This window comes from Ursus americanus, chromosome 2 (genome assembly GCF_024610735.1).
Source record: "Ursus americanus isolate L20-20 chromosome 2, mUrsAme1.1.p, whole genome shotgun sequence".
In the NCBI taxonomy this organism is placed as follows: Eukaryota; Metazoa; Chordata; class Mammalia; order Carnivora; family Ursidae; genus Ursus; species Ursus americanus.
Window position 1 is genome coordinate 68966308 of NC_142128.1, and position 23345 is coordinate 68989652.

General features: G+C 55.5%; 1 protein-coding gene across 1 annotated transcript; it reads left to right on the forward strand.

Annotated features, from left to right (window-relative positions):
* Window positions 1–483: 483 nt before the first annotated feature.
* CSRP1 (cysteine and glycine rich protein 1) lies at window positions 484–23091 on the forward strand. Its single transcript, XM_045787688.2, has 6 exons — window positions 484–634; window positions 11014–11132; window positions 16496–16664; window positions 17581–17710; window positions 21229–21322; window positions 21813–23091. Exons 2-6 carry the CDS (start codon window positions 11021–11023, stop codon window positions 21887–21889), a joined length of 582 nt encoding a protein of 193 aa, XP_045643644.1. The 5' UTR covers window positions 484–634; window positions 11014–11020; the 3' UTR covers window positions 21890–23091.
* The last annotated feature ends 254 nt before the right edge of the window (window positions 23092–23345 follow it).

Here is a 23345-nt window from a genome sequence, read left to right on the forward strand (position 1 = left end):
GTCCCATACGATCTCACCGTTATCCCCCACAACATCCCTGTGGATTATACCCCTGAAGCCCAGAAAGGCTAGGTGTCAAGGTCAAGGCTTCAGCTAGTAAGTGGAAGGGGCAAGAGCAGAGCTCAGGCCTGTCTTACTCTGGTGCCCAAATGTGCTTCTTACACCTTGCCACCAGCACATGCGAATGTAAGACCCCACACCCCCCAGCCATGCCCTCAACCTTTTACTAGAGGAAGGAGTTTACCAGGACGCTGATCTCTCAGCTCACATCCGCAACCTCCCACCTGGCGGACAGGAAAACCCCGACAGTCCCAAGCATGCGCCCCAGACGCTTCCGCAGCAGTGGCGGAGGAGCGCACAGTGGGTTCGCAGGGACGCACAGTGGGTCCGCAGGGGCAGAGCCGGCGTCTCCTGCCCACGCCGTCTGGCCACCCCGGTCTGGGGGGGGGGGTGCAGCGCCGCGGGGCTTCGCGCCATGACATCAGCCCTGGTGTGGTGCAGTGTGCAAAGCCCACTGGTTGGCGTGGCCCCGGACACGCCTTCCCCGGAGCGGAACAAAACGCGGCGCGGGCCGGGCGCACCCAGTTGCCGCTTCCGACAGCGTTCCTGCCCGCGCCGCGCAGCCAGCTGCCAGGTGAGTGCGCCCCGCAGCCGCGCGTCCCCGGCTCCCCGTGCGCCCCCAGCCCGGCCCGGCCCCCCCGCGGCGCCTGCCCGATGTCCCCGGCCCGCCCGCCCGCCCCCCTGGGGCGCTGCGGCGCGCTGGGAGGAAAGTGGTGCGGCCAGGCTGCCTTCCCGGGCCGTGGGAGTGGGACGAGCGGCCGCTCTTAGCCCGAGCGGCGCTTCCCTTTCCGGGAGGCTCTGGGTGCCTCCCGGCTCGGGGCGCCCTGGCACAAACGGCTCCTGCGTGCGCCTGACCCGGGGTGGCCCGGCTCCCCCATCGCCTGCAGGTCTGGCGGCAGAACAATCGGCAATTCTGCGCGCCACTGACGCTCATTGTATGGCAGGGGATGAGGGCATCCGTGTCACCCCCTCCCTCACCCTCTTGCTCCAGGGGGAGGAGAACGTGCCCGCGGGTGGGGTGGGGAAACATCTGGCTTCGTGGCCCAGCCCTGAGCGCAGGTGTCAGTTTTCACTCCCCCTCGAGAACCAGATGGAAGCGGCAACATTTCACCTGCCCCCACCCCCAAGTCTTGGTGCTAGGTGGGGAGGATTATGCCCCCCCCCCCCGCCGTCAGTGTTTCGTGGCCTCAGCCCTTGAAGGCTGGGGAGCAAGAAAGGAGCGGGGGATTGGGCGAATTTAAGCAATTTGCAATCGGGTACCCCTAGGGCCCTCTGCGGCAGGTGTATGCACCCGCACAGGCGGCGCGGGATCCTGCATGCTCTCCGTCCCGTGCTGCTGTAAGCTAACCAGGACCTGTGTTGAGGCTGGGGCAGTAGCCGGGGCTTGGTGCCTCCCCAGCGGCCTGGGCTGCAGCCACCCACCCCCTGCTCCATGGGGGTGAATGAAGGAGCAGGGCCTTCCCGCCCTGGGAGGGCTGTGCACTGGGATCCACTTGCAGTGGCACCTAGGAGATCCGCTGGGCTCCAGGAGAAAGTGTCATGAAGGGGCAGCTGCGAATCTCCCTGAGAGAGACGGGAAGGCAGTCTGGCTCAGTCTTGACAGCTGAGTCTGCCGCTTAATAGACAGTGATCTTGGACAAGTGAAGTAACTTCTCGGTGCTCAGTTTCCTTTGGAGATGTGCCTTGGGGGATGTATTGCACAGACGTGGGACACAGCAGGGCTCAATGACCGTCTTCTCTCTTGTCCTCCCCTTTCCTTCCCAGAAGCTGAGGAGGCTGCCCGTGCCCGCCGTGTGTCAGGCACCTCAGAGTGCAGGTTGGGGGTTTCTCCTGGAATTTGGGGACCGGGGTGCAGGGCGTCCGTAGCTCTCGCTCACTAGGTGCCTCCTGATTCTCCAGCCAGGCTCCGACTCAGGAGCCCAGGGTCACCTCCTTCCAGAGAGACCGTCCTCAGCCCCTAGCTGCTCTTGGGCAGCCTTTATCCCGCCACTGCTGAAGGCCGCCTTGCTTCCCAGGGAATGACCCTTTGCCTCAGGGAGGATATCCGGGGAGGGGACAGTTAGACCAGGAAGGAAGTTTATCCCGCAGAGGGTGTGGTGTGGGCTGCACGAGGGGGAGGGGACACTGCCCAGAGGGTCTGGGGGGACGGGATGCAGGGGAGAAGCTCAAAAACAAGCCCACCAGCTCTGCAACCGGGCTGCTAGTGAAGCGTGCAAACCTGGGGTGCCGCAGCCTCAGGCCTCTAGTCTGCCCCAGAACCTTTCTTCCTGGCCCCGGGTGTTTCCTTTTTGAATTGTAAACATGTGCCTTGGGAGCTGGCCAGTCCTCCCTGGAACAGAGTGGCAGCCTGCGAGCGTAGCGTGACGCATGGAGGGTGGTCAGCAAACATTTGGTGAATGGAAGGGGTAGATACAGGCTTTTAGCTGAGTGGCCCTACTGGACGCTCATAAACCTTGCGAATAGTTTTTCCCCATGAGTAGTACTGAGAACCAGGGGAGGGGGAAAAAGACAGAGTTTTTATTGACTGTGGATCTCCTGGTAGGAAGAGCAAACCGGGAAGGCTTTTGCGATAGGCTGCCAAAGTTTTAAATATTCATGTAAACCCAGCTTATTGTGAAAAGTGGGTTTGCTTGAGGACTGAAGAGTCCTGCATTCTGCATTTTGAGGTGCCAGCGAGGGCTTCTAAACAAAGAATTGCCAGGGAGAACCAAAGGGCCTTTCCTCCGAGTCAACCATCTGCCATCACTTGGGCATACTGGCAAATTTCTAGAGTCCCAAAACTTGATAATAGTGTTAGAGTCAGCCCTCCCTTAAGGTGATCGTAAGCAGATACTGCACTCACCAGGCACCAGGGATGGGCCTAAATCCTTCACGTGTGTCATCTAGGACAATCTATGAACGGCCTGATGCTGCCCATTGTACAGATGAAGAAACTGAGGCTGTGAGGTGATAAGGAACTTGCCCAGTAGTGCAGCTGGTCAGTTGCGGAGGCGCCATTCAAACACAGGCAAACTCCTTCCAAACCCGTGCTCAGTCACTGTGTTCCATTTTTTCTTTGCTCCGATACATTTCCGATTTCTAGATCAGTTAGTAAGAAAGGTACTGGGGCAGACTACCTGCCATTTGTGAGCTTTACAAAGTGCTTTGCTGTGGCTTATAAAGTACTTAAGGAAGGTAGGGCTTTGCCCTTGTGAACGTGGACGGAGGCAGGGTTAGAACTCGTGACCTAGACTAAACCTAGACCTAGACTCATGGAAACTAGGTTTCCAGTCTGCTGCGTGGCCAGGGAGGAGAGGACACCCCTGGATGTTAGGTCCCAGATCCTAGTGGATATGCTTTCACCAGGTCTGATGCGTGCTTGAATTTCCAGGCCAGGTTTGCAGGAAAGAAAAGAAGCCTGGAAAAGAGACTGCTTGAGAAAAAGATACACACACACACACACACACACACACACACCCCCCGCAGCTAGCTGCGGGTAGGGAGGACGAGGAGAGGGGGTGCTGGGTACCAGAGGTTTTGCCTGTGGTTTCCACTTGTCAGGAATTTCTCTGGTAATGACGTGACTGGTCTACACAGCTCCTCAGGAATGTGTCTGACGTCGGCATTGAGTAATTCCCATGTATGGTCAAGTGTGTAAATACGGAGGCAGTTAGCGTTTCCAGACTCTGGTATTTCCAGTGCTTCCCCAGGGCCAGGAGGTAGCGTCTGACTCCTCAGTAGTGACAAAGGAGGAAGGACTAGAAGGTTTGCAGCTGGAGCACAGGCTCAGCCCCGACCAGCCAACCAGACCCTCCCTTCCAGTGTGCCTGCCTGGGGTTCTTTCTGCGGGGATCGCGGGGGATGGAGCTTCCTGGGAAGTCAGGTCTAAGTGCTAATTTGTTTCTGCTTTTTAAAAATCAATCCAGGAAACATCCGTCAGACCTTTCAGCATGGGACTCCCAGTTGTTACCACTCTACACTGACATCATTCCAGAAAAAAACCAAAGAAACTTGATCTGTTGCTTAGCCTGTGAGACCTTATTATAATACAGGATTTCTTGTAATAGTTTTGAAATATTTAAAAAAAAATCCTAGACCCTCCCCCTCCTTCTACCTTGGTTGACCTTCAAATGTCTGAACTCCCAAGGGTGGAGAGCTCTGCCGTGAAAGGCCTTCCGAGACAAGCAGGAGGAGACATAGCACTGTACTTGTCAGCTCACAATCACACAGGGCCAGGGACGTGCATGTGGAAAGAGGACACTCCTGCCGCGGAGAGAGGCCTGAGCTGGAGTGACAGTCGAGTTCCAGAGTATCGGGGGGCCTGGAGGGATCATGGCACAACGATACCACTTAGCTTCTCAGAGAGGCCAGCCGTGGGCAGGGTTGTGAAGGGACCATGTAGTGGGCTGTGTGAAGCTGGGGACAAACCGGCATTTCTCTATCGACCATTCATCCCCTCCCAGTGACCATTTTATTTTCAGGGGAAGTCTATTTCCTGGGTTTTCAGGTGTCACCTCGAAGACATGGGTTCTGAACCCTGATTAACAGGGCCCCCTCCTTCCCTCTCTCTCCTTGGCTGCTCTCTTGGCATGAGGGTGTGGAGGAAGAGGCTGAGGTGCAGGGTTGGATGGGATGACAGCTCTTCTGAGTACCTGGCCAAGTACCACGCAGCTCAGATAACGTGAGCATTACATTTCTAACTAGACAAACACCTGACAGGTCTCTACCAGACCAAGTGGGTGGGGACCCGAGCCCTGTGCCCAGAAGTTGCTCTTTGACCCTAGGAAATAAGAGATTTTGGAATGGGAGAGATGGGATTTTTCCACTGGAGGAATAAAGACATGGAATGGTTTATCAAATCTGTGGTTTGACGAGGCTTTTCCTTAAGGTTCTTGTGGCCCCTGGTTAAGGATTATACATCTCTGAAGTGCTTCCTTGGACTTGAAACATGATCACACTGAACCCATCAGCTCAGACTGACTTTCAGGACATTTGTGAGCATGAGGGCCTGTGCCTCTCTCGCCTGCTATGCGAGCTGCCATCTTGAATCCCTCTTCTCAGTTCTTAACAGGACAACTGGATGGGAAGGTGTGGACAGCTTATCAGAAGAAGCCAGTCCTTGGCTTCTGGCTTCCAGCCAGCCTTAAGGATCCTGACCTTTTTTTCCCTTAAGATTTAATTAAGTAATTACTTTTAGCGGGCGGTGGGGGTGGGAGAGGGAGAGGGATAGAATCTCAAGCCCATTCTTGCGGGGCTCCATCTCACAACACTGAGACCATGACGTGAGCCGAAAGCAAGAGTCAGATGCTTAACCCACTGAGCCACTGAGGCGCCCAGGATCCTGACATTTTAGGTAAATGGCTGACCAGATATTTCTAGCCACTCAGCAGAAAATACAAGCCCTGTTCTCTCTCGAGATTACCAACACAGTGAAGTAGGCCAAACCAGGAAACAGACAGCAGTTGCCAACGGGAATGTAACTCTCTGAACCCCACCAGGTGGATAACGTGATTACAGAACACAGCAGTGCTTCGCGAACACCAGGAACAATACACAAAAGAGCTTGGTATAAAGACACAAGCCTCTGCTTGCCTCTCAAGTCGCCAGGGGGGCACTAAATCCCAAAGAAGGGCAAGTCACTTGTCTCGTTCGCCGGGCTGACGGATGAGTCAGGAATTCGTGGTCCCTGTTTGGCATGTTATTTCTCCAGCCTTGTCGCTTCCAGATGTGGACCAGCTGGGAAGGACGGTCGACATCTGGCCCCACAGCTGGTGTTAAGCTTGCCCAGGCCAGCCCTGTCACTGGTGATCAGCGGATCTGGCCTGGCATCGTGCCAGCACTCCCATACATTCTCGTGGCCTCCTCGGAGTGGCGTTTTTAGGGAGCTAGCGTACGGTCCAATTTAGAGCCTTGCAAATGGAAGCTCAGGGAGAACAGGACGTTGCCCGAGATCATTCAGCCAGGAATGGATGAGTCCAGACCCACTTTCCTCACCACTGAACTCTCCCACCTGAACTCGGACCTGGGGAACTTTCCTCCTCAGAGTCTCCCACAGGGCGTCGGGCAGCCAGAACTTGAGAAGAAGCCAGGTATCCCTCTAAGTACTCCAGAAACTCTGAGAAACGGGTTTCCTTTTAAGGCAATCGGCTTCCTGGTAGATAGTTAGAATTAGACTCTTGTAAAGAAGGGGCTGAGCAGAAGGGAGGGGGTGGAGTGAAGAGTGCTCCCTGCCCCTTGTAGGGATGGTGGTGGCCAGGGCTCCCACCAGCAGAGACTCTTCCCCGCAGGCGGGTCCCCTGGAGGGGTCCTCATGGGGCCACAGGGGATGGGGAGCCCATCCGCAGGGGCAGCCTGGGACCCTTCCAGTCAGTGAACAGTCATTGGTTTTTATCCCAAGGTGCTGGAGCCCTTGTCCCTTCACTGGGCTCCTGAGAGGAGACCCCCAATGTCATGGCCAGGCTCGAAGGAATGGGGCAGCCCAGAGGCATCCCAGGCAGATTTTCCTCCCTGGCAGGTCCTTGGGTTTCACCCATTCTCCGCCCTTGTTCCTGTTTCCCTGGGGCCCTGCTGGATGTGGGCCCCTGACATGCAGCCAGGGAGAACAAGGAGAGGCCTGTATGGAGCTGTGGGTCTCCCCCAGAGGGAGAAGGGCTTTGTATCTGGGAACAAAACACTGCTTGGAATTGGTTCCCAACCACATGGTCAGGGGAACTTTCCTCCCTTAGGGGTATTCCTAGGGGCATGGAGTGTGTCCCCTGCTAGTTCACGGGGTTGGAAATGGAGGAGAGAGCCAAGCATTGGTGTACTGTATGCCTACTGTGTGCGGACACCCTTTATAGGATGGGGTGACAGCATGACCACTGGGGTGAGAGGGCCCAGAAGTGGCTAAACCCACATTGGAATCCCAGTTCTGTCTCTTCCAGATGAGGGACGGTAAGCAAGTGCCTAGTTTCTCTGAGCCTTGTTTTCCGCTCTGTAAGGTGGGCGTATATTCCGCATCTGCAGATGGGAAGAACGGGGTGATGTATGTAACCTGGGGCAAAGCAGGCCTGCAGTGGAGGGTAGTCTGTCATCTGGGCTGCCCTGGCTGCAGGAGTCCCGGGGGCGATGCCTAGTCACCCCCTCAGAGGCACAAGAGAAGCTGTGTGGCTCCATATGAACACACTTATTTTTCCAGAAGCTTCTCAAACAGAGCTCCCCTCATACATCACTGCCTGTTCTTAAAGCTGCCCCCCGCCCCCCCCCCCCCGGGGGGGAATGGGATGGCCATGGTGGGCCTCTAGAGCTGGGCATGGGAACGTCTCCCCTGAGTCACTCAGTGGAGGGTGGCTGCCTGAGTAGACCTGGGGGGAATGGTTGATGCTGAGGCCGACAGCAATATCGCTCTTCTCACCGAACCGCCCTGCACATCATATGGTTTTGCAGCCCTGAGGTCTTGCTCGACAAGGCAGCTAGCTCCTGGAATCTTCAGGGCAGAGTGGGGCTGAGGGAATGAGTGGTGGGGCCTCAGAGGCTGGGGCTGGGGACTGTCCTCCAGGATCGGGGAGCTCAGGCCCTGTGGGGGTATCTGAGGAGGGCAGAGAGAAGTCATGTGCAGTTAGAGAAATCCTCCCTGCGGGGTGTGTCAGTGATGTGTGGAAGCCCAGGCCCATGTGGGAGAGAGCAGTGGGCCCCAGCGTCAGCCCTCCGCCTCCTCACAGCCTCTCCCAGCTCTGAGCACAGGCATGGACTGAGCACTCCCCGAAGGCCAGGTCCTGCTCTGGGCATTCTGGGAGCAAACGCAGTGATTCAACCACCAACCCCGAGAATGGGGGAGGTATGGTAACTGGAGACAGATGGAAGAGGAAGTGGAGACTGTGCCGGGGAGGATCTCAAGGTGGGGGGTGTGATTCTTGGGTAGCAGGGAGTCAGTGATGGTTTTTGAGCAGGGGAGCCCTCTCCACAAAAAAGATCTGGCAGCTGCTTGGGGATGGAATAGGAAGGAGACTCCAGAAGCAGCAGGACCATAATTGCCGTCTCTCTGGGGATGCGTTCATTTGTAAAGTAACTGGATGAAACTATACAGGGAATTTGTTGGTTTGCTTAACTGGAAAATTCAGATAGATTGACCTTTGGGTTTGGCTGAATTTGGTGGCGTAATGATGGCATTGCAGACTTCCTTCCTTTTATCTCTCAGCTCTGTCTTCCCTGCTGTCAGCTTCATCCTGGGACTGCTTGTGTCCCTTGGGACAACAACCTCAGAGCCCTCTCCTCACTGGGGGAAGAGGGACTTGCTTCCAGGAAGTTCTCTCAAAAGATCAGGACGTTTTTTCTTCCAGAGCCCCCAGAACTGCCTTCTCCTGTCTTACTGGTCTGAAACGGACAGCTGGCCCATCTTTGAGCCAATAACCTTGGCTGCTTAGGTTAGGTTCAGGCCATGTGCCATGGCTGAAAATCGGGGTATTTGCCAAGAAACAGGTGTATATGGTGTGGTGTGCTCTTCAAGGGGGCATGGGATGGGCTGCACGAGGGAGAGGTGAGTTAAGATGCTGGGAAGAAGGATGGAGAGGAGAGAGTCTAAAGGGCTCAGCACAGGTTTTGGGGGTGAGTGGATAAAGGGGAACACACAGTGGGGTGTAGCTATGGGAGGGGGAAGAGCCCATCGACATTCTCAGGAGTGGGATAATTCTGTTGTGATGGAGAGAATGGTTGTACCATGAGCAAAAGTGGAAAAGTCAAGAAAAAGAACAAGTTTGAGAAAAGGCAATGCGTTCGGGTCCCTCACGTTGAAACTGAGGTACGTGTGGACCATCCAATCCAGGTGGAGATGCTTACCTGAAATTATGAGCCTGGGCAGGTTCTCGGCAGAGGGGGGTCAGGGTGGGACCCGAGGGAACCCCAGCTTCTCGGACTTGGGAGGACAAAGAAGAGGTGTGAAAATGCGCCGGACAAAACCTCACTGAAAATCCCCGTGATCGTTGTGATATTCGAGCCGCAGGGACTGTCATGAGCCAGTGCCACCAGCATCACCTTCCCCACCTTAAACCCTGCCTGTCGGCCTGCACTCGTCGACTGAGCACCTCTGCTGGGTCCCGACATAGAGAACTCGGCCCTGGCTGTGGCTTTCAGTATCAGAGCATCCTTCGTTCATTCCTCCAGACTTCCTGAACGCCTGTATGAACGCCTGACTCCAGGCACTGGGCAGGCTGTGGGGACTCCATTGTGAACACGACCTAGACCTTGCTGAGCTGAGGCCTGTGTCCACAGTCAGATGGCACACTCTCCAGCAGTGGAAACCATCCATGTCTCCCTCTGTCCTTGACATTGATTCCAGCTGCTACCAGGAGGGTGGGCTCTGGATGACATCCCTGTTGGCAACATTTCCTGATACACAAAACTGGTGCGTGTTCTCCTTAGGCACCTTTGCATCCTGAGGCTACAGCCCCCTCTGGCCCCGTCCCCCCTCATTTCCAGCACCCCTGCGTCATCCTATACGCCCCACATCCTGAGTTGCCTCATCCTCTGTCTGGTACCCACGGTCACCTGTGTCCTGCGCAGGACCCCGCCCTCTGTGAACTTCTGTCTCTTCCTCCTTCAGTCACATGTCTATTGAATGGAGGACCCCATCAGCCTGCGGGGGTCTCTGTTCTCCAAGTTTCCGTAGCAGGCACCTGCTGTGCTGCTCTCTGGCACGTCAGTACCAGCCTGCAGCATGGCCTCTCCTGCGTTAGTAATAATTAGTGAACGCAGGGGTGCCTGGGTGGCTCAGTCGGTGAAGTGTCTGTCCTCGGCTCAGGACATGGTCCCAGGGTCCTGGGATTGAGGCCGCATCGAGCTCCCTGCTCAGCGGGGAGCCTGCTTTTCCCTCTCCCTCTGCCTGCTGCTCCCCTGGCTTGTGCTCTTTCTGTCGAATGAATAAATCAAATCTTCAAAAAAAATGTAGATGCCTGTACTTCCTCTGGGGTCTGGGGTGGCACTGGTCAATTTGATTTTGCTGAAGGCCCCCTGCACTCCCGATTTATGTTTAAAGATTTTATCTACTTATTTGAGAGAGAGAGCACGAGCCGTGGAGAAGGCAGAGAAGGAGAGAGAAGCAGACTCCCTACTGAGCAGGGAGCCTGCTGCGGGACTCAATCCCAGGACTCAGAGATCATGACCTGAGCCGAAGGCAGACACTTCACCGACTGAGCCACCCAGACGCCCCGTGCACTCCCAGTTCTAATGGGCTCTAAGGCTCGAGAACTGTGCCCTGTGTGCCTACCCCCAGCTTGAAAAAATTCTGGGTTTTTTGGGTGAGCTGTACCTTACACATAAAGGAGCATATAATACCTTCATATCTAGTTCAAAGAATAGTTGTAAAGTGAGCCCCCATGCGACAACCACCCAAGTTAAGAAAAAAATATTGTCAGCTCCTTAGCAGCCCCTCTGGAGACCCCCCACACAGCTGTGGGCCTGTCCCTGTCTTACAGGTAACAAGTCTAAGATAATAGTTTCTGATAATCTTCCCTCGCTTTTTCTTTATAACTTTTCCACCCATGGGTTCCTCCCTTGACAATATGAATTTTGCCTGTTGGTGAACCTCCCACAAACTATTTGTGTTCTGTGAATTCTGGTTTATTTGCTTCTTTGGCTCCAACGAACTCTGTGAGATCCATCGTGTGGATGCATGTAGCCGAGGGTTCAGTGTCTTGCTACCGCAGCCTCCTTGGTAGAGCCGGTATCGTATGCTTATTTCTACTGGAGTGCCCGGCACGGGCTGCAAATACAGCAGTGGCTCAATGACTGTCTGTGGCTGGCACTGGGGCAGGAAGTCCCCGAGTGGCAGTGTGGGAAGGATGTGGAGAACCATCAGGAGGAAGGGCCCTGCCAGACCTGGGGGGCCCCCGCAGGTGCTCTGCCTCCCCCTCTTGTCATCCTCGGTCTGCCTGTGGCTCTTCCGTCCCGGGCAATCTGTCTCCAGTTCCCCGTAAAACTAATTCCCATGTCTGTGTCCAGTTTCAGGATGCCGAACTGGGGAGGAGGCAAGAAATGTGGGGTGTGCCAGAAGACGGTTTACTTTGCGGAAGAGGTTCAGTGCGAAGGCAGTAGCTTCCATAAATCCTGCTTCCTGTGCAGTGAGTATGCGCCCTGGCCCCTGCTGTTGCCGTGGGGACTGGGACGGGGCCTGCCTCCACAGGCTGGGCCTGTCAACACCCTAGGGGACGGGCCCCTTGGGATGTAAACAGCTTGACATTTGGCTGGAGCACAGCTGGGGAGGGAAGCACTTACAGGCCTCTTTGTTCCGCTCAGAAGCTGCTTTCTAAGGGGAGGAACTGGCCAGAGCTGGTGGGGGTGGCAGCCACTCTGGGGCGGGGAGCCAAGCTTCTAGACTTGCTTAGGGAAACTTTCCACTCCGCTTTCTCTTTTTCTCCTTGCCACAGTCCCATCATTGAAGAGGAAACCACTTTGGGCCCAAAGTGTTAGCCAAATTTGGACCCAAAGGATCCCTTGTTAAAAGGGGACAGAGGCTGCAGCTTTATGGGGACGCTGAGTCTGGAGAAAGAGCGGGGTTCTCCCTTCCTCCGCCCCTCTGGGCCAGCCTGCTCACTTCCCTCACCTCCCATTTTGCTCTAATAGCCTGGGGTAGGAGGAAGATGAGCGAGCAGGTCTTTGAGATCTACCCCCAGTAACCCGGAACAAGGGTGGCTCGAATCGCAAGCTCGGATGAGTAGGAAGCCGGGCAACAGACAGCAGACAGCTGGGAGCCGGCAGGTGGCTCCAGGGACCCTTGCCCCCGAAGGTGTTTTCAGAGCACCTAGGAAGCAGGGCCTCGAGGAGGCTCCCCTCCCCTCATTTCTAAATAATCTGGTTCACCGGGATCAGAGCAGAGGATCCTGGCCAGAGGAAGAGGAGTTTTCCTTGAGGGCAGGTGGGGTGGAAGGCAGGGGAATGGCTTAGTTAAGCCCTGGGTTTCTGGAGTCAGTTGGGCAGGGTTTGAATCTTTCAGTTCTGGTTATCTGTGTGCCAATGGGCGATTAGTCGGTTTCTCCCTGGTTGAGTTTTCTCACGATTACAGGGGAGTTAATAACACTTACCTCATGGGGTTGCTGTGAGAACAAACAGAAAGAAGCCTGGAAAACGCAATTGTGAATGTTCAGTAAATGATAGACACTGCCCTGGACACACGCGCACGTGTGCACACACACACACACACACACACACGCACGCACACGCACGCGCAGCTGAGGGAGCTGCAGGCAACGCGGTGTGGTGACATACAGGAGACCTCGTAGCCCATCAGAGAGATCCAGGGAGGGGGGTCCCTTCCATCCCGAATCGTATGAAGCCAAGTTGGGAGTGTCCGTGGCCGCTTTGTTCCCAGGTGATTTGTGACCCAGAGCAGGAACCGGCTGGACCAAGGCCCCCTGGTCACTGGATGCTCACCAGACCTCCCCCTGCTGCCGGGCCACCCGGCTGTTAGCCGCCCAGCACAGGGCGGCAGGGGCGCCCGAGTGGTCACCCGAGGGCTGCGTCTGATGAGCGGGAGTCAGTGAGGCCAGTGGGGCCGTGCTGGCCAGTGGCCCACAGAGGAGGCCGCACACAGCGGTATGTTGTTACCAGCAGTTCACTGCAGTTAGGGATTTTCAAGCTGTTTATTTGTTCCGAGGGAATGAGGGCTCAGCGTTGGCCAGGAAGAGGCTCTGGGCCGCTGGGGTCCACAGGGCTTCTGTCTTTGCTCTCACATGTTGCTTAATCGCTACAAGGGGCCAGCTGAGAGGCCTCGGTCCTGCTTGTGGAGGAGTCGCTGCTGGTCGCCGTTGGGGGAAGGCAGGAATTCAGGGGGTGGCATAGGAAGAAGGGAGCAGGCCTGGGGCAGGGTGGAGGGGGTGTGGAGGATTAGAAACAGTTGTGGGAAGTCAGGCTGGGGAGCAGGGCTGGGAGGGGGTGTTATGAAAGTAATAGCCATGGGGCACAGTCTCGAGTCTCCCTGGGGTCTCCAGGCCAGCACAGTTCCTGGGCATCCGAGCTCAGAGAGGTCCCGGCAATCAGGTGTGTCCACAGCTTGCTTATTCCTGGTGCCAGAAGGGCCCGGAGCACACTGGGGTTGTGATGATTTGTTTACGAATGGGAGGAGCGTGGCTTCTCTCTTTCAGAGAAGTGCGGGAGAAGTGTCCAGCTTGAATTCAAGATCAGAATGACCCTGAGCATCAAAGGGCGTTCCTTCCTAAGTTTCTCCTGAAGGCTCTTTCCTTCCTAAGGCTCGCAGAGGATGGCTGGGTGGCATTAGGGCCATAGTCCCTTGGCTGGCTGGGCCTCTGACCATTTGGGTCCTTTGGCTTCTAGACAGCGTGGCACTTATGTTTCCTTTCCTAAGGGCCTGGGACAGACAGGTGGAAGATAGGATGATGGAACAGTCAGGGAGAATGGCCTCTGCCCTGGGCTTGGCCTTCGACCTGGAGGCAGGAACAGAAAGAGCCTACAGTATACTCCCGTGATGTCAGTGGGGCAGCCAGCACCTGTTAGCAGGCCAGAGAGCTCAGCTCTGCAGTTGGGGGCCTACCCTGAGGCTGCATGCCCTTCTCTGAGAGGCAGCCAGCTCCCTCCTGGGCAGGTCAGGGTGGAGCAGCCACCCTGCGGGAAAGTAGACCTGGTCTGGCTTAATGGTTGTTGGCTGATAAAACTGCGCTGTTTTCCAGAACCCCAGAGCACAGGGGAAGCTCAGAGAAGCCCTGCGCGCCCTCTGACATCAGCATCTCCTCACCCACAGGCTGAAGTTTGTGTCAATTTTCACCCTTTTGGTCCCACAGGCTTGGCCTACCTGAAAGGGACGTTGGGCAGACAGAAAACTACCAAGTCTGGAGATCAGGCTTGGTTCTGACCTGGCCCTGCTTCTGACCAATACTGTGAGCTTGAACTTCTTTGTGGGCCTTGGTTTTCCTTCCAGAGAGAACCCCTCTCTGTTTTAGGGTGGGGTAAGGGGCTCTGACCTCTCACCTGGGACTGCCTCTTGCCTGTGTTTCAAAATAGCATCAGAAGACCTCACTGAGCCTGTGGCATCTGGAAGGACATTTTCCCAACACATGCACAACTAACCATACCTAAGTCTTTTTTTTATCTTAAAATTATTTGGTAGAAATTTATTTAGGCCTTCATTCAAAATTCCCCTCAGTTGAGTCTCGGTAGAGCCTTCAGATGACCAGACTCTATTGCCTGGATGGAGGTGGAAGGGTGGAGGGCCTGGGTAAGGTGTTGAAGGTGGGCCAGGGTGGGCAGGAGGGCCTGGGGGAGAAAAAGCACGGCAGAAACTGACAGGGTGGTCTTGACACGGGATCTGGAAGTCAGGGTTCAGTTGGCATTGCAGGGAGCTGCCTGGAGGTTAATGACTCGTAGGCCCTGCTGTCTCCTCTGGGCTCAGCTCCTGGGTCTCCTGCTGGCGAGATTAGTCCAAAGAGACCTCTGTTCCCCCAACTGCTCTTGTCTCTGCTTTCTGCCTTCCCCTGATTTTGGAATTCCCAGTTCAGCTTGGGCCTTATGGGAAGCAATTTCAGGCCAACTCCTGACTTCCCGCCGTAGAAGGGAATGTTGGAGCCCTTGGTCTGTTGTTCTCTTCTCCCTCCTTCCCGGGAGCCAAGCCCCAGGGGAGGTGGTGGGAAGTTCCATATTTGGGCTGCCCAGAACACTGGAATGAGGTGAGGATCTCAAGGGCAGGACTAGAGGGTCCTTATTTAGTCTGAAGTCTGCAACCTGGGGCTCAGGGTGAGAGAGGAGCTGGCAGAGGGCCGGACGCATTAAAGGCAGGAGGATGGCAAGTTGCAAGGAGCTGAGCTGAGAGCCTTCTCAGAAGGAGGTGAGAGGCGTGGCTTCTCTAGTGGTTTCTCCAGGGCTCCCTCTTCAGAAGGACATGTTGAGGATATGGTCCAGTTGGGCACACCCAATCTCCATATTTAAGGAATATCATAGAACCAAATTGGGATTATAGGGTAAGACATGAGCAGATAGAGTGCGGTTGTGTCTCTTGAGAGAAGTAGGTGGGGGTTGGGAGCATATGACCTTCTGAGGCTCGGGCCTGTTCTTCCTCCTCCCTTGTGTCCCTGTGATACTAACTTCACATACTACTAATAAGAGTAGCCAACATTTATTATGCACCTACTGTGTACAGGGTATTGTGCCAAGTACTTTACAAGTAAGATCTTATTTAGTTCTCCTCACCACCTTTTGGGGTAGATATTATGGTCTGCATTTACAAATGGAGGCACCGAGGGGTGCCTGGCTGAGTTCAGCTGGAAAGCATGCAACTCTTGATCTCAGGGTTGTGAGTTCAAGCCCCACATTGGGTGTAGAGATTACTTTAAAAAAATTAAAAACAAAAAAAGAACCAAATGGAAACATGGAGGCTAGAAAGGCAAGATAACTTGCCCATCACACAGAAGTCACATAGCTGGAAAGAAAGAGAGTTGAGGGGTGCCTGGGTGGCTCAGTCGTTAAGCGTCTGCCTTCGGCTCAGGGCGTGATCCCAGAGTTCTGGGATCGAGCCCCACGTCAGGCTCTTCCGCTGGGAGCCTGCTTCTTCCTCTCCCACTCCCCCTGCTTGTGTTCCCTCTCTCACTGGCTGTCTCTATCTCTATCAAATAAATAAATAAAATCTTTAAAAAAAAGAAAAAAGAAAAAGAAAGTTGAGATTTGATTCTGGGCAGTCTGACTGCACATGACCCCAGGCTCCAACCATTTCCCTCTGGATGGCTGGGCACAGGCCCCCTGACACGCACAGGAAGGTACATGGGACTCACAGGCTTTCTGAAGCTCATCCTCTTCCAGTCGCTCCTACCCCAGGAGTCAGGAATTCTTCCGAGTCTGACCTCGGTTCTTCCTTCTAGCAAGCTGGTTCCTGAGATCCGAACCTCCAGATCTTGTGATTAGCATGACCCGCACCTCACTTCAAGGCCCACCTTGCTGGGTACTTGTAAATATGAAACTTTTCTTTTTCTTCTGGGTGCATCCCTTCACCTGCGGCCCTGACCCCCAGCCCCCCGCCCCCAACCAGGGACGCATGGATTGTTTCTTCGGGAGGCCATTGCTGGAGGCAGGAAAACCCAGCCCTTCTTCCTTCCTTTTTTCTTCTCTCCTGTTGGGATACGTTGTCAAGAGCAGAGCGAAGGCCCTCAGCAGGTTTCCTGTGGCTTGGGCTCAGCGAGGCTGTGGCCTCAGATGATGCTGGGGTGCGAGGTGTGAGGGTGGAGAGGACGGAGGAAGGCACACGTGGGCTCCTGAGAGAGGTGGCTTGCCGGCTGGTATTCCTAGAATGAGGCCACGCAGATCCCCTCCTTCCCCCCCCCCCCCAGCTCCTTGGCCATCTACCTGATTCCCGTTTCCACGCTGCTCCTGGAAGATCAGGCTATTCTCTCCCAGAGCGCCCGCAGAGCTTCCGCGGCAGCAGGGGGCTTACTGTGAGCAAGCAGCGCACCCCAGTGCCAGCTCACCACCCTCCCTTCCCTCCCAGTGGTCTGCAAGAAGAATCTGGACAGCACCACGGTGGCCGTGCACGGCGAGGAGATCTACTGCAAGTCCTGTTACGGCAAGAAGTACGGGCCCAAAGGCTATGGCTACGGGCAGGGCGCAGGCACGCTGAGCACCGACAAGGGGGAGTCTCTGGGCATTAGGCACGAGGAGTGAGTACAGTCTCGCCACCCCCTTCCTTGAGGTCTTTCTTCCCACCCCCGTGTTACACACATTTGCAGCCACTTTTGGTTCCGCCGTGGAAGGCTCGGAAAGCCACTGATCTCCACGGTGGTCCCAGAGCGCCCATTGGATGTAGGCCAATGAGAGGAGCTGAGGGTCCCGTGGGGAATAAAACAGGCGAGCCTCCTCCCAGCATGGAGAGTGCAGCCTATATTTTCGTAGGGGTTAGAGCTTAGAGGGACCCCAAGAATTACCTGGTCCAATGTCCTCTTTTCTCAGAAGAGAAACCCCAGCCCAGGTTTAGTGGCTTGGCCGGGGGTTCCACGGCCAGGGTCTGAGCCAGAGCCGGGCTCAGAAGTGGCAGCACTGCCCCACCTGTCTCTTTCTCTCACCATCTCTCACCCCTGCGCCAAGGGGCAACCATCTCCCTTCCTTGGAAATGCGGCAGGGTTTCACTGGCACCCACTGACCTCTGACCTGTTGAAACAGCGGCTGTTGGCAGTCCGCCTGACTCGCATCTTGACCTTGGGGGGAATGGACAGAAATGACAGATGGGTGAGCACATTTTAGCCAAGGTCATTGCCCCAGAGGGAATGATTTGTCAGCAGATTTCTCCCAGGAAGAATCTAATAGGCAGGCTGCAGGAATGGGGAACAGAGGAGGGCAATTCTTAGCCAATGAGCTGCTCACTGGTGCCCTCAGTGGCAGAGGGCAGTAGGATGCTTCGGTGAAGACGGCATTGTGCTGAGCCCGGGTCTGTAAAATGGGAGAGGTCCCTGGAGGCCCTGGCTGGGAAAGCCGCCCCCTACCTGGTGTGAGATGAAGGCGGGGTCATGCCCACACGGGGCCAGCTCCACTTGTCCCCTTCCATGAAAGTCATCTCACCTCACGTCCTTGCCCACACAGGGCCCCTGGCCACAGGCCCACCACCAACCCCAATGCCTCCAAGTTTGCGCAGAAGATTGGTGGCTCCGAGCGCTGCCCCCGATGCAGCCAGGCAGTCTACGCGGCTGAGAAGGTGATTGGTGCCGGGAAGGTAAGGTGGCTTCTGGGAAAACGGGCTGGGGAGACACCTTCTTGAAATGTGGGTTCTCGAACTTTGTAAGTCAGACCCTGGATCTGATCAAGGGAGCCTGAGCACTAGGCTTTAACTCCCTCCCTTCTAGGGAAGGAGTAACCCTTCGTCCCTGTGGGCTGCTTGTCCCTGTGCCTTCCAGTCTGCAAGGAATGAGGAAGACACCCATAGGCTCCGGGGAGAGGTGGCTTGGCCAGCATTCTTATTCATGAGGATAACAGGCTCACCATTGATGAAACTGATTATTAAATGCTTACATGCGGGGCCCCTGGGTAGTGCAGTCGTTAAGCGTCTGCCTTCGGCTCAGGGCGTGATCCTGGCGTTCCGGGATCGAGTCCCACATCGGGCTCCTCGGCTAGGAGCCTGCTTCTTCCTCTCCCTCTCCCCTGCTATGTTCCCTCTCTCGCTGGCTGTCTCTCTGTCACATAAATAAATAAAATCTTAAAAAAAAAATAAATGCTTACATGCAATTTATAGGGAGTTGTAAAGATCAATCTGATGGGCTTCAAAGGGGCTATAAGCCCCCTAAAAGTATATGCAAAATTTTGTGGGAACATGTCTCTTTCTGGGAAAAAGAGCCACAGTTTTTCTCAGATTTTCGAAAGGATTTGTGAGCCCTAAAATGTCAGGAGCCCCTGGAAAATCCACATACATTCTACATTGTAAGACCTGGACTCTGGGAAACCCATCCATGTAACCCCAGGGCAGAGATCTTCAAGGTTCAGGGCCAATCAGATCCTGCTGGGAAGCTTTTGCAAACTATTTCTGACTGCCACGCATGCCTTTTCCCTGCGGACCCCCAACCCCAGAGCACAGTAAGAATCACTGTAGTGAGCTCCTGACCAGTGAGACAATCCCGCCTCCCAGAGAGGCTGCAGTGGAGACGAGGCAGCAGAATTGGCAGTCCCAGACTAGCAGTCAGAGAATCACGGAAGAGGCACCCTCAGTATATGGCCAGAGAGGCCCAGATGGAGGAGTCACTTGGCCAAGGTCACATAGCAAGCGTCTGGAAACACCTGGGCCTAGAGTCTGTCTGCAGCTCTTCTGGCTTTGGGTCTTGGCTCTCAAGTCTTTTCCACCTTGAGGACGGGGCCCAGGACCAATTGCCGGGGAATTGACACTTAGGCCATATCATCTAGACCATAGCAGGCTCTCATTTTAACCTTGACAGTCATGGTCGGAGATAGGTATTATTATCCCCATTTTATAGGTAAAGAAGCTGAGTGTCGGAGGCATTAAGTTAATTTGCCCAGCTCTTCCAGCTAGGCAGTGGCTGGGCTAGGAGTCAAGCCCAGGTCCCTCTCACTCAGAAGCCCTGCTCTTAACACAGCTGTCATGAATCCTGGCACCATGATTAAGACCTTGGACCCTAGGGGCACCTGGGTGGCTCAGTCAGGCGCCTGACTCTTGGTTTTGGCTCAGGTCATGGTTTAGGGATCCTGGGATCACCCTGCCTCAGTCCCCATGCTCAGTAGGGAGTCTGTTTGGGATTCTCTCTCTCCTTCTGCCCCTCCCTGCTCACGCTCTGTCTCAAATACATAAAATCTTTAAAATGTCTGTAAAAAAAAAAAAGAACTTGGACCCTAAACAACCCTTAGTTTTGCCACTTACTAGTTGTGTGACTTTGGGCAAATCATTTAACCTTTCTAAGGCTCCATCTGCATCTGTAAAGTGAAGCAAAGGACAGTCCCATCAAACAAAGTTGTTTTGCAGAATTAAGGAGATACCGCACATGAGCCCCCAGCGCAGCCCCCAGCGCAGCCCCAGGGTGTGGCCATTGCTGTTACTATCGGCACTGTTATTACTGTTATTGTGTACTTTGGGGGATTGTTGTGAGGTCAAAATGAAGATCCTTGCCATGGATTAAGTGATACGAAAATGGAGATATTAATCTTATTATGCAGTTGGTATCTTTTCTGCTCATAATGTCTCACTAGGAGATTAAAAAATTATAAAAGAAATCGCTAAGAATCAATATGTCCCTTACCCAGACAGGGTCTAAGTTAAGGCTGTAACTTCTGAGGGGGCGTGGATAAGAGAATTTTGTGTTCAAGCAGAAAAGGTCGGGAGAAGCTCCCACCTCTCTTTGGCCTTGGCCAGGAAAGAAATACTGAGGAATAGGGGTACATTTGGGTGCTGAATGAGTGAGCAAAGGGATCCAGCTTATTTGGGGGGCAGGCAAGGCAATGTGAGGGGTCCACACGCACTTCAGCCCCCCTCCAGCCTGGAGAGCTGGCATAGCAGCCCTGCTCTACCAAGGAGGAGGCGAAGGCTGGGTGGCTGCTGAGGTGCACGGGGTGCTGGCCCGAGGGAGACTGAGATCTGGGCCCCCCCCCATCTCAGCTCTCTGGACCCCGCTGTCCCCGAGGCCTGGGAGGAGGAGCCAGCGTGCATAGGTCAGGCAGCCAGGAAATCTGAGGGGATCCAGCTTCCTTTGTCGTTCTCCAGCCCAGGCTGTGCTCAGGGAGTCTCTTTGACCTTAAAAGGCCTTGTTTTGTCCTGCCTGCGTCCTGCCTGCCCCTGGCTTTCCCGGTTTTGCAGGGCTGTCTATCCCTCAGCGGCTCAGCCTGCTCCGCTGTTGGGAATGGGAGCGGGGTGCTGGGAAGTCCTCGCGTCTGTGCTGGCTCCCGTCACTGTGTGCAAACCTGGGCCCGCTTCGTCCCTGCAGCCTGTTAGCCCTGTGTTGCTCCCAGGCTCCTCTTAGGACCACAGAGGGCCTTCTGTGGCCTCTGGAGAAGCAGCACTCCTCAGGCCTTTCCCTGTTGAGTTCAGTGCACTTCATCGACCCCTTCTCCTTCTGGAGTAATACTCGGTACGATCGCCTCAGGGCCTCCTCCGGGCCAGGCCCGTGCCAGGCACCATCCACCACTCTGATCCTCTCAGCCAGCCATGGGGAGATAGCGCCAGCCTGCTCTCCAAGAGGGAGTGGCTTCCGGGCAAACAAGGAGCCCAGTTCTGGACCGAATCGCAGTTACAACAGCCTGCGCCATGGCCGGCATGTACATATGCGGGTCTCACGACCATTCTGCAAGGTGCACAGAGGGGTCTCCCGGAGGAGGAAGTGGCTCAGGCTGGGCAGCTAGTAGCTGGCAGTGCCAGGACGAACCTGGAGCCCATGGCCCCACCACTGATCCACAGGCAGGATGGGTCTAGAGAAGGCTTGTGCCTGCCTGTCTGGGAACAGCGATCTTGGTGGCGATCCCACCCCCTCGTCTGTCCTTGTCTGGTGCAGCTGGTGCCATTAACCATCCAGCCATTGCAACACTTCCTCGAAGATGGCGTGAGGTCGTGTGCGGTCCGGGGCCTGCTTCCTCCATTGCCTGGCCCCATGGGCCCCGTCCTCCCTGCAGGACCAGCTGAGCAGACTTCGGACGTGTCTTGAACACTTCCACTGTCCTTATGTCAAGGAGAAGGGGGCTGCGGGGTAAGGGACACCCTCATCCCTGGAAGCAGCAGTAACTCTTTCCTTCCCTACACAGTCCTGGCATAAGTCCTGCTTCCGGTGCGCCAAGTGTGGCAAAGGCCTTGAGTCCACCACCCTGGCTGACAAGGATGGCGAGATTTACTGCAAAGGTGGGTACTTTCACTTCTATGCAGGGGTCCAGAGGTCTGAGGGGGTGGGCGGCTCCCTAGTTATGCCCTTGCTAAATGTAAACCAATTCCTGGCCTTGGGGTCCATTCCACAGCTGCCAGTGTGATCCTTCACTTTACAGATGAGGAGACAAGCCTGGAGGGGAAAAGTGACTTGGCCAGAATCATATGGCAGATATGGACAGGCGGGATGGGGCCAGAACCTGGGTTCCTAACTCCCAGCCGGATCCCTTACGGCAGATAGTGCTTCTCCTATAATTTCAGCAGTAGGGGAAATGGCTATAATGTGGAGCCAAGAACTTATTACTATTGGGGTTCGCGGTGCTACAGAGGTGAGGGTTGCTGGTGGATTTTGCAGTTCCGGAGACCTGGCCGGGTGCCCAGGGTGGAGGATTTCGGTGGGAGGGCTGGGAGGTGTGGCCTGGGGGAGGAGGAGCCGGGCCTGACCCCTTCTCTCTCTCTCTCTCTGCAGGATGCTATGCGAAAAACTTTGGACCCAAGGGCTTTGGCTTTGGGCAAGGAGCTGGGGCTTTGGTCCACTCTGAGTGAGGCTGCCGCCCCCCACCGCACACTGCCCACTGCCCACTCCTGTGCTTTCTCATTGCCATTCCCTTCCCAGCAGCCTTGGCGACCTCCAGGATTCCTCCTCCCTCTCTCAGCCCTGCCACACATCACTAATGACTTGAACTTGGGTGTCTGGCTCCCTTTGGTTTGGAGTCTGCCTGAGATCCCACTCCTCTATGAGGCTCCCTCTGCCTGACCTGACACCATCACCAGCAGGAGACCTCCGTGTTTTAGTGCAGGTGGGACCAGGCCCCTCTCCCCACACCCCGCCCCACAGTCCTCTGTTCTTAGCCTGTTAGGCTGAGTGTTCGTCATCAACCTGCCAAGTTCCCTGAGCCTACATTTCGGATCCCAGAATAGCAGTAGGCCCAGGGGAGAGGGAAGGAGGACCAAGATGGGGCAGAGGAAGCTGGCGGTTCATTGGCTCCCAGAAATTCTCCTCTCTGGGTAAGAGGGTGGGCTTCTTGGTGTCCCTCGGAATAGGCCTGGGGAGTTCCAGCTCGGGGAATCACTATGGATGCAGAAGGGCATACATACAGACAGGGTCATGGACTATAGGAGCCACTTGCTTCTCTGGGCCTCTTGTGTTTGAGGCTCTGGGGACCTGGTGTCCTCCCCTTGGGGTGAGGAAAACCACTCAGGTCTGGGACCCAAAGTCAGGGTGTGGTCTGACCTCTCCAGGCATCTGGTTCCTTGTTTGGCAGAGGCCCGGGTGAAACACCTCCAGCCACACACTTTCATTTATCAGAGGCCCAAATCCGAGGGTAGATAGCTCGGCCCCTAACCCCGGGCCGAGGCTGTGGTGGCAGCTCCTCCCCGTCCCAGCACAGACCAGCCCAGCCCAGTGCTCTGTTCCTACCACTCCTGCTCGACCCTCAGATGAGGAGGGAGGTGCACACAGCCTCAGTCTTCATCTGGACACCGCTTCCCCGTGCGCCCGGTCCATAGGACCTGCCTGCCCACTCGGGGCCTTAGCCCTGCCACCCCACCCTTCTCCAGGCCATATCACCCCCATCCCTTCTAGGCCCCAGGTCGGGAGCAGCAGGAGGAAGGGGAGGGGCTGGGCCTCGCTGCTCCCAGTGACTGAAAGGACCACACTATACGGAGGAGTCACCTGGAAGGGGCTGCAGGCACGAGCTATGTTCAAGCTGACTTCTCATCTGGTCAATAAAGCTCTTAGAACAGAACTCTGGCATCCTGAACCTGTGTCTGTGAGAGTACAGCTAACCACAGGGCTGGGAGGGAACTTCATCGGAGCCATCAAATTAGCAGGAGGTTAGCTGGAAATAAATATGGTTTGTTCCTGTTTTTCTAGGGGCTGCTTACTTTCTAGTATCCGTTCGAACTGAACCACACTGCCTGGAATGACACGACCAGCCCAGTCCTGCTGCCTTGCCCTGTCTGGCAGCCCCCACTCCCACATCTCGGTGTGAAAACTGTG

Coding starts and splice junctions, on each gene's coding strand:
- CSRP1 (XM_045787688.2), top strand. CDS start 11,021: ATGCCGAACTGGGGAGGAGGCAAGAAATGTGGGGTGTGCCAGAAGACG. Junction 16,665..17,580: donor CTGGGCATTAGGCACGAGGA/GTGAGTACAGTC, acceptor TTGCCCACACAG/GGCCCCTGGCCACAGGCCCA. Junction 21,323..21,812: donor TGGCGAGATTTACTGCAAAG/GTGGGTACTTTC, acceptor CTCTCTCTGCAG/GATGCTATGCGAAAAACTTT.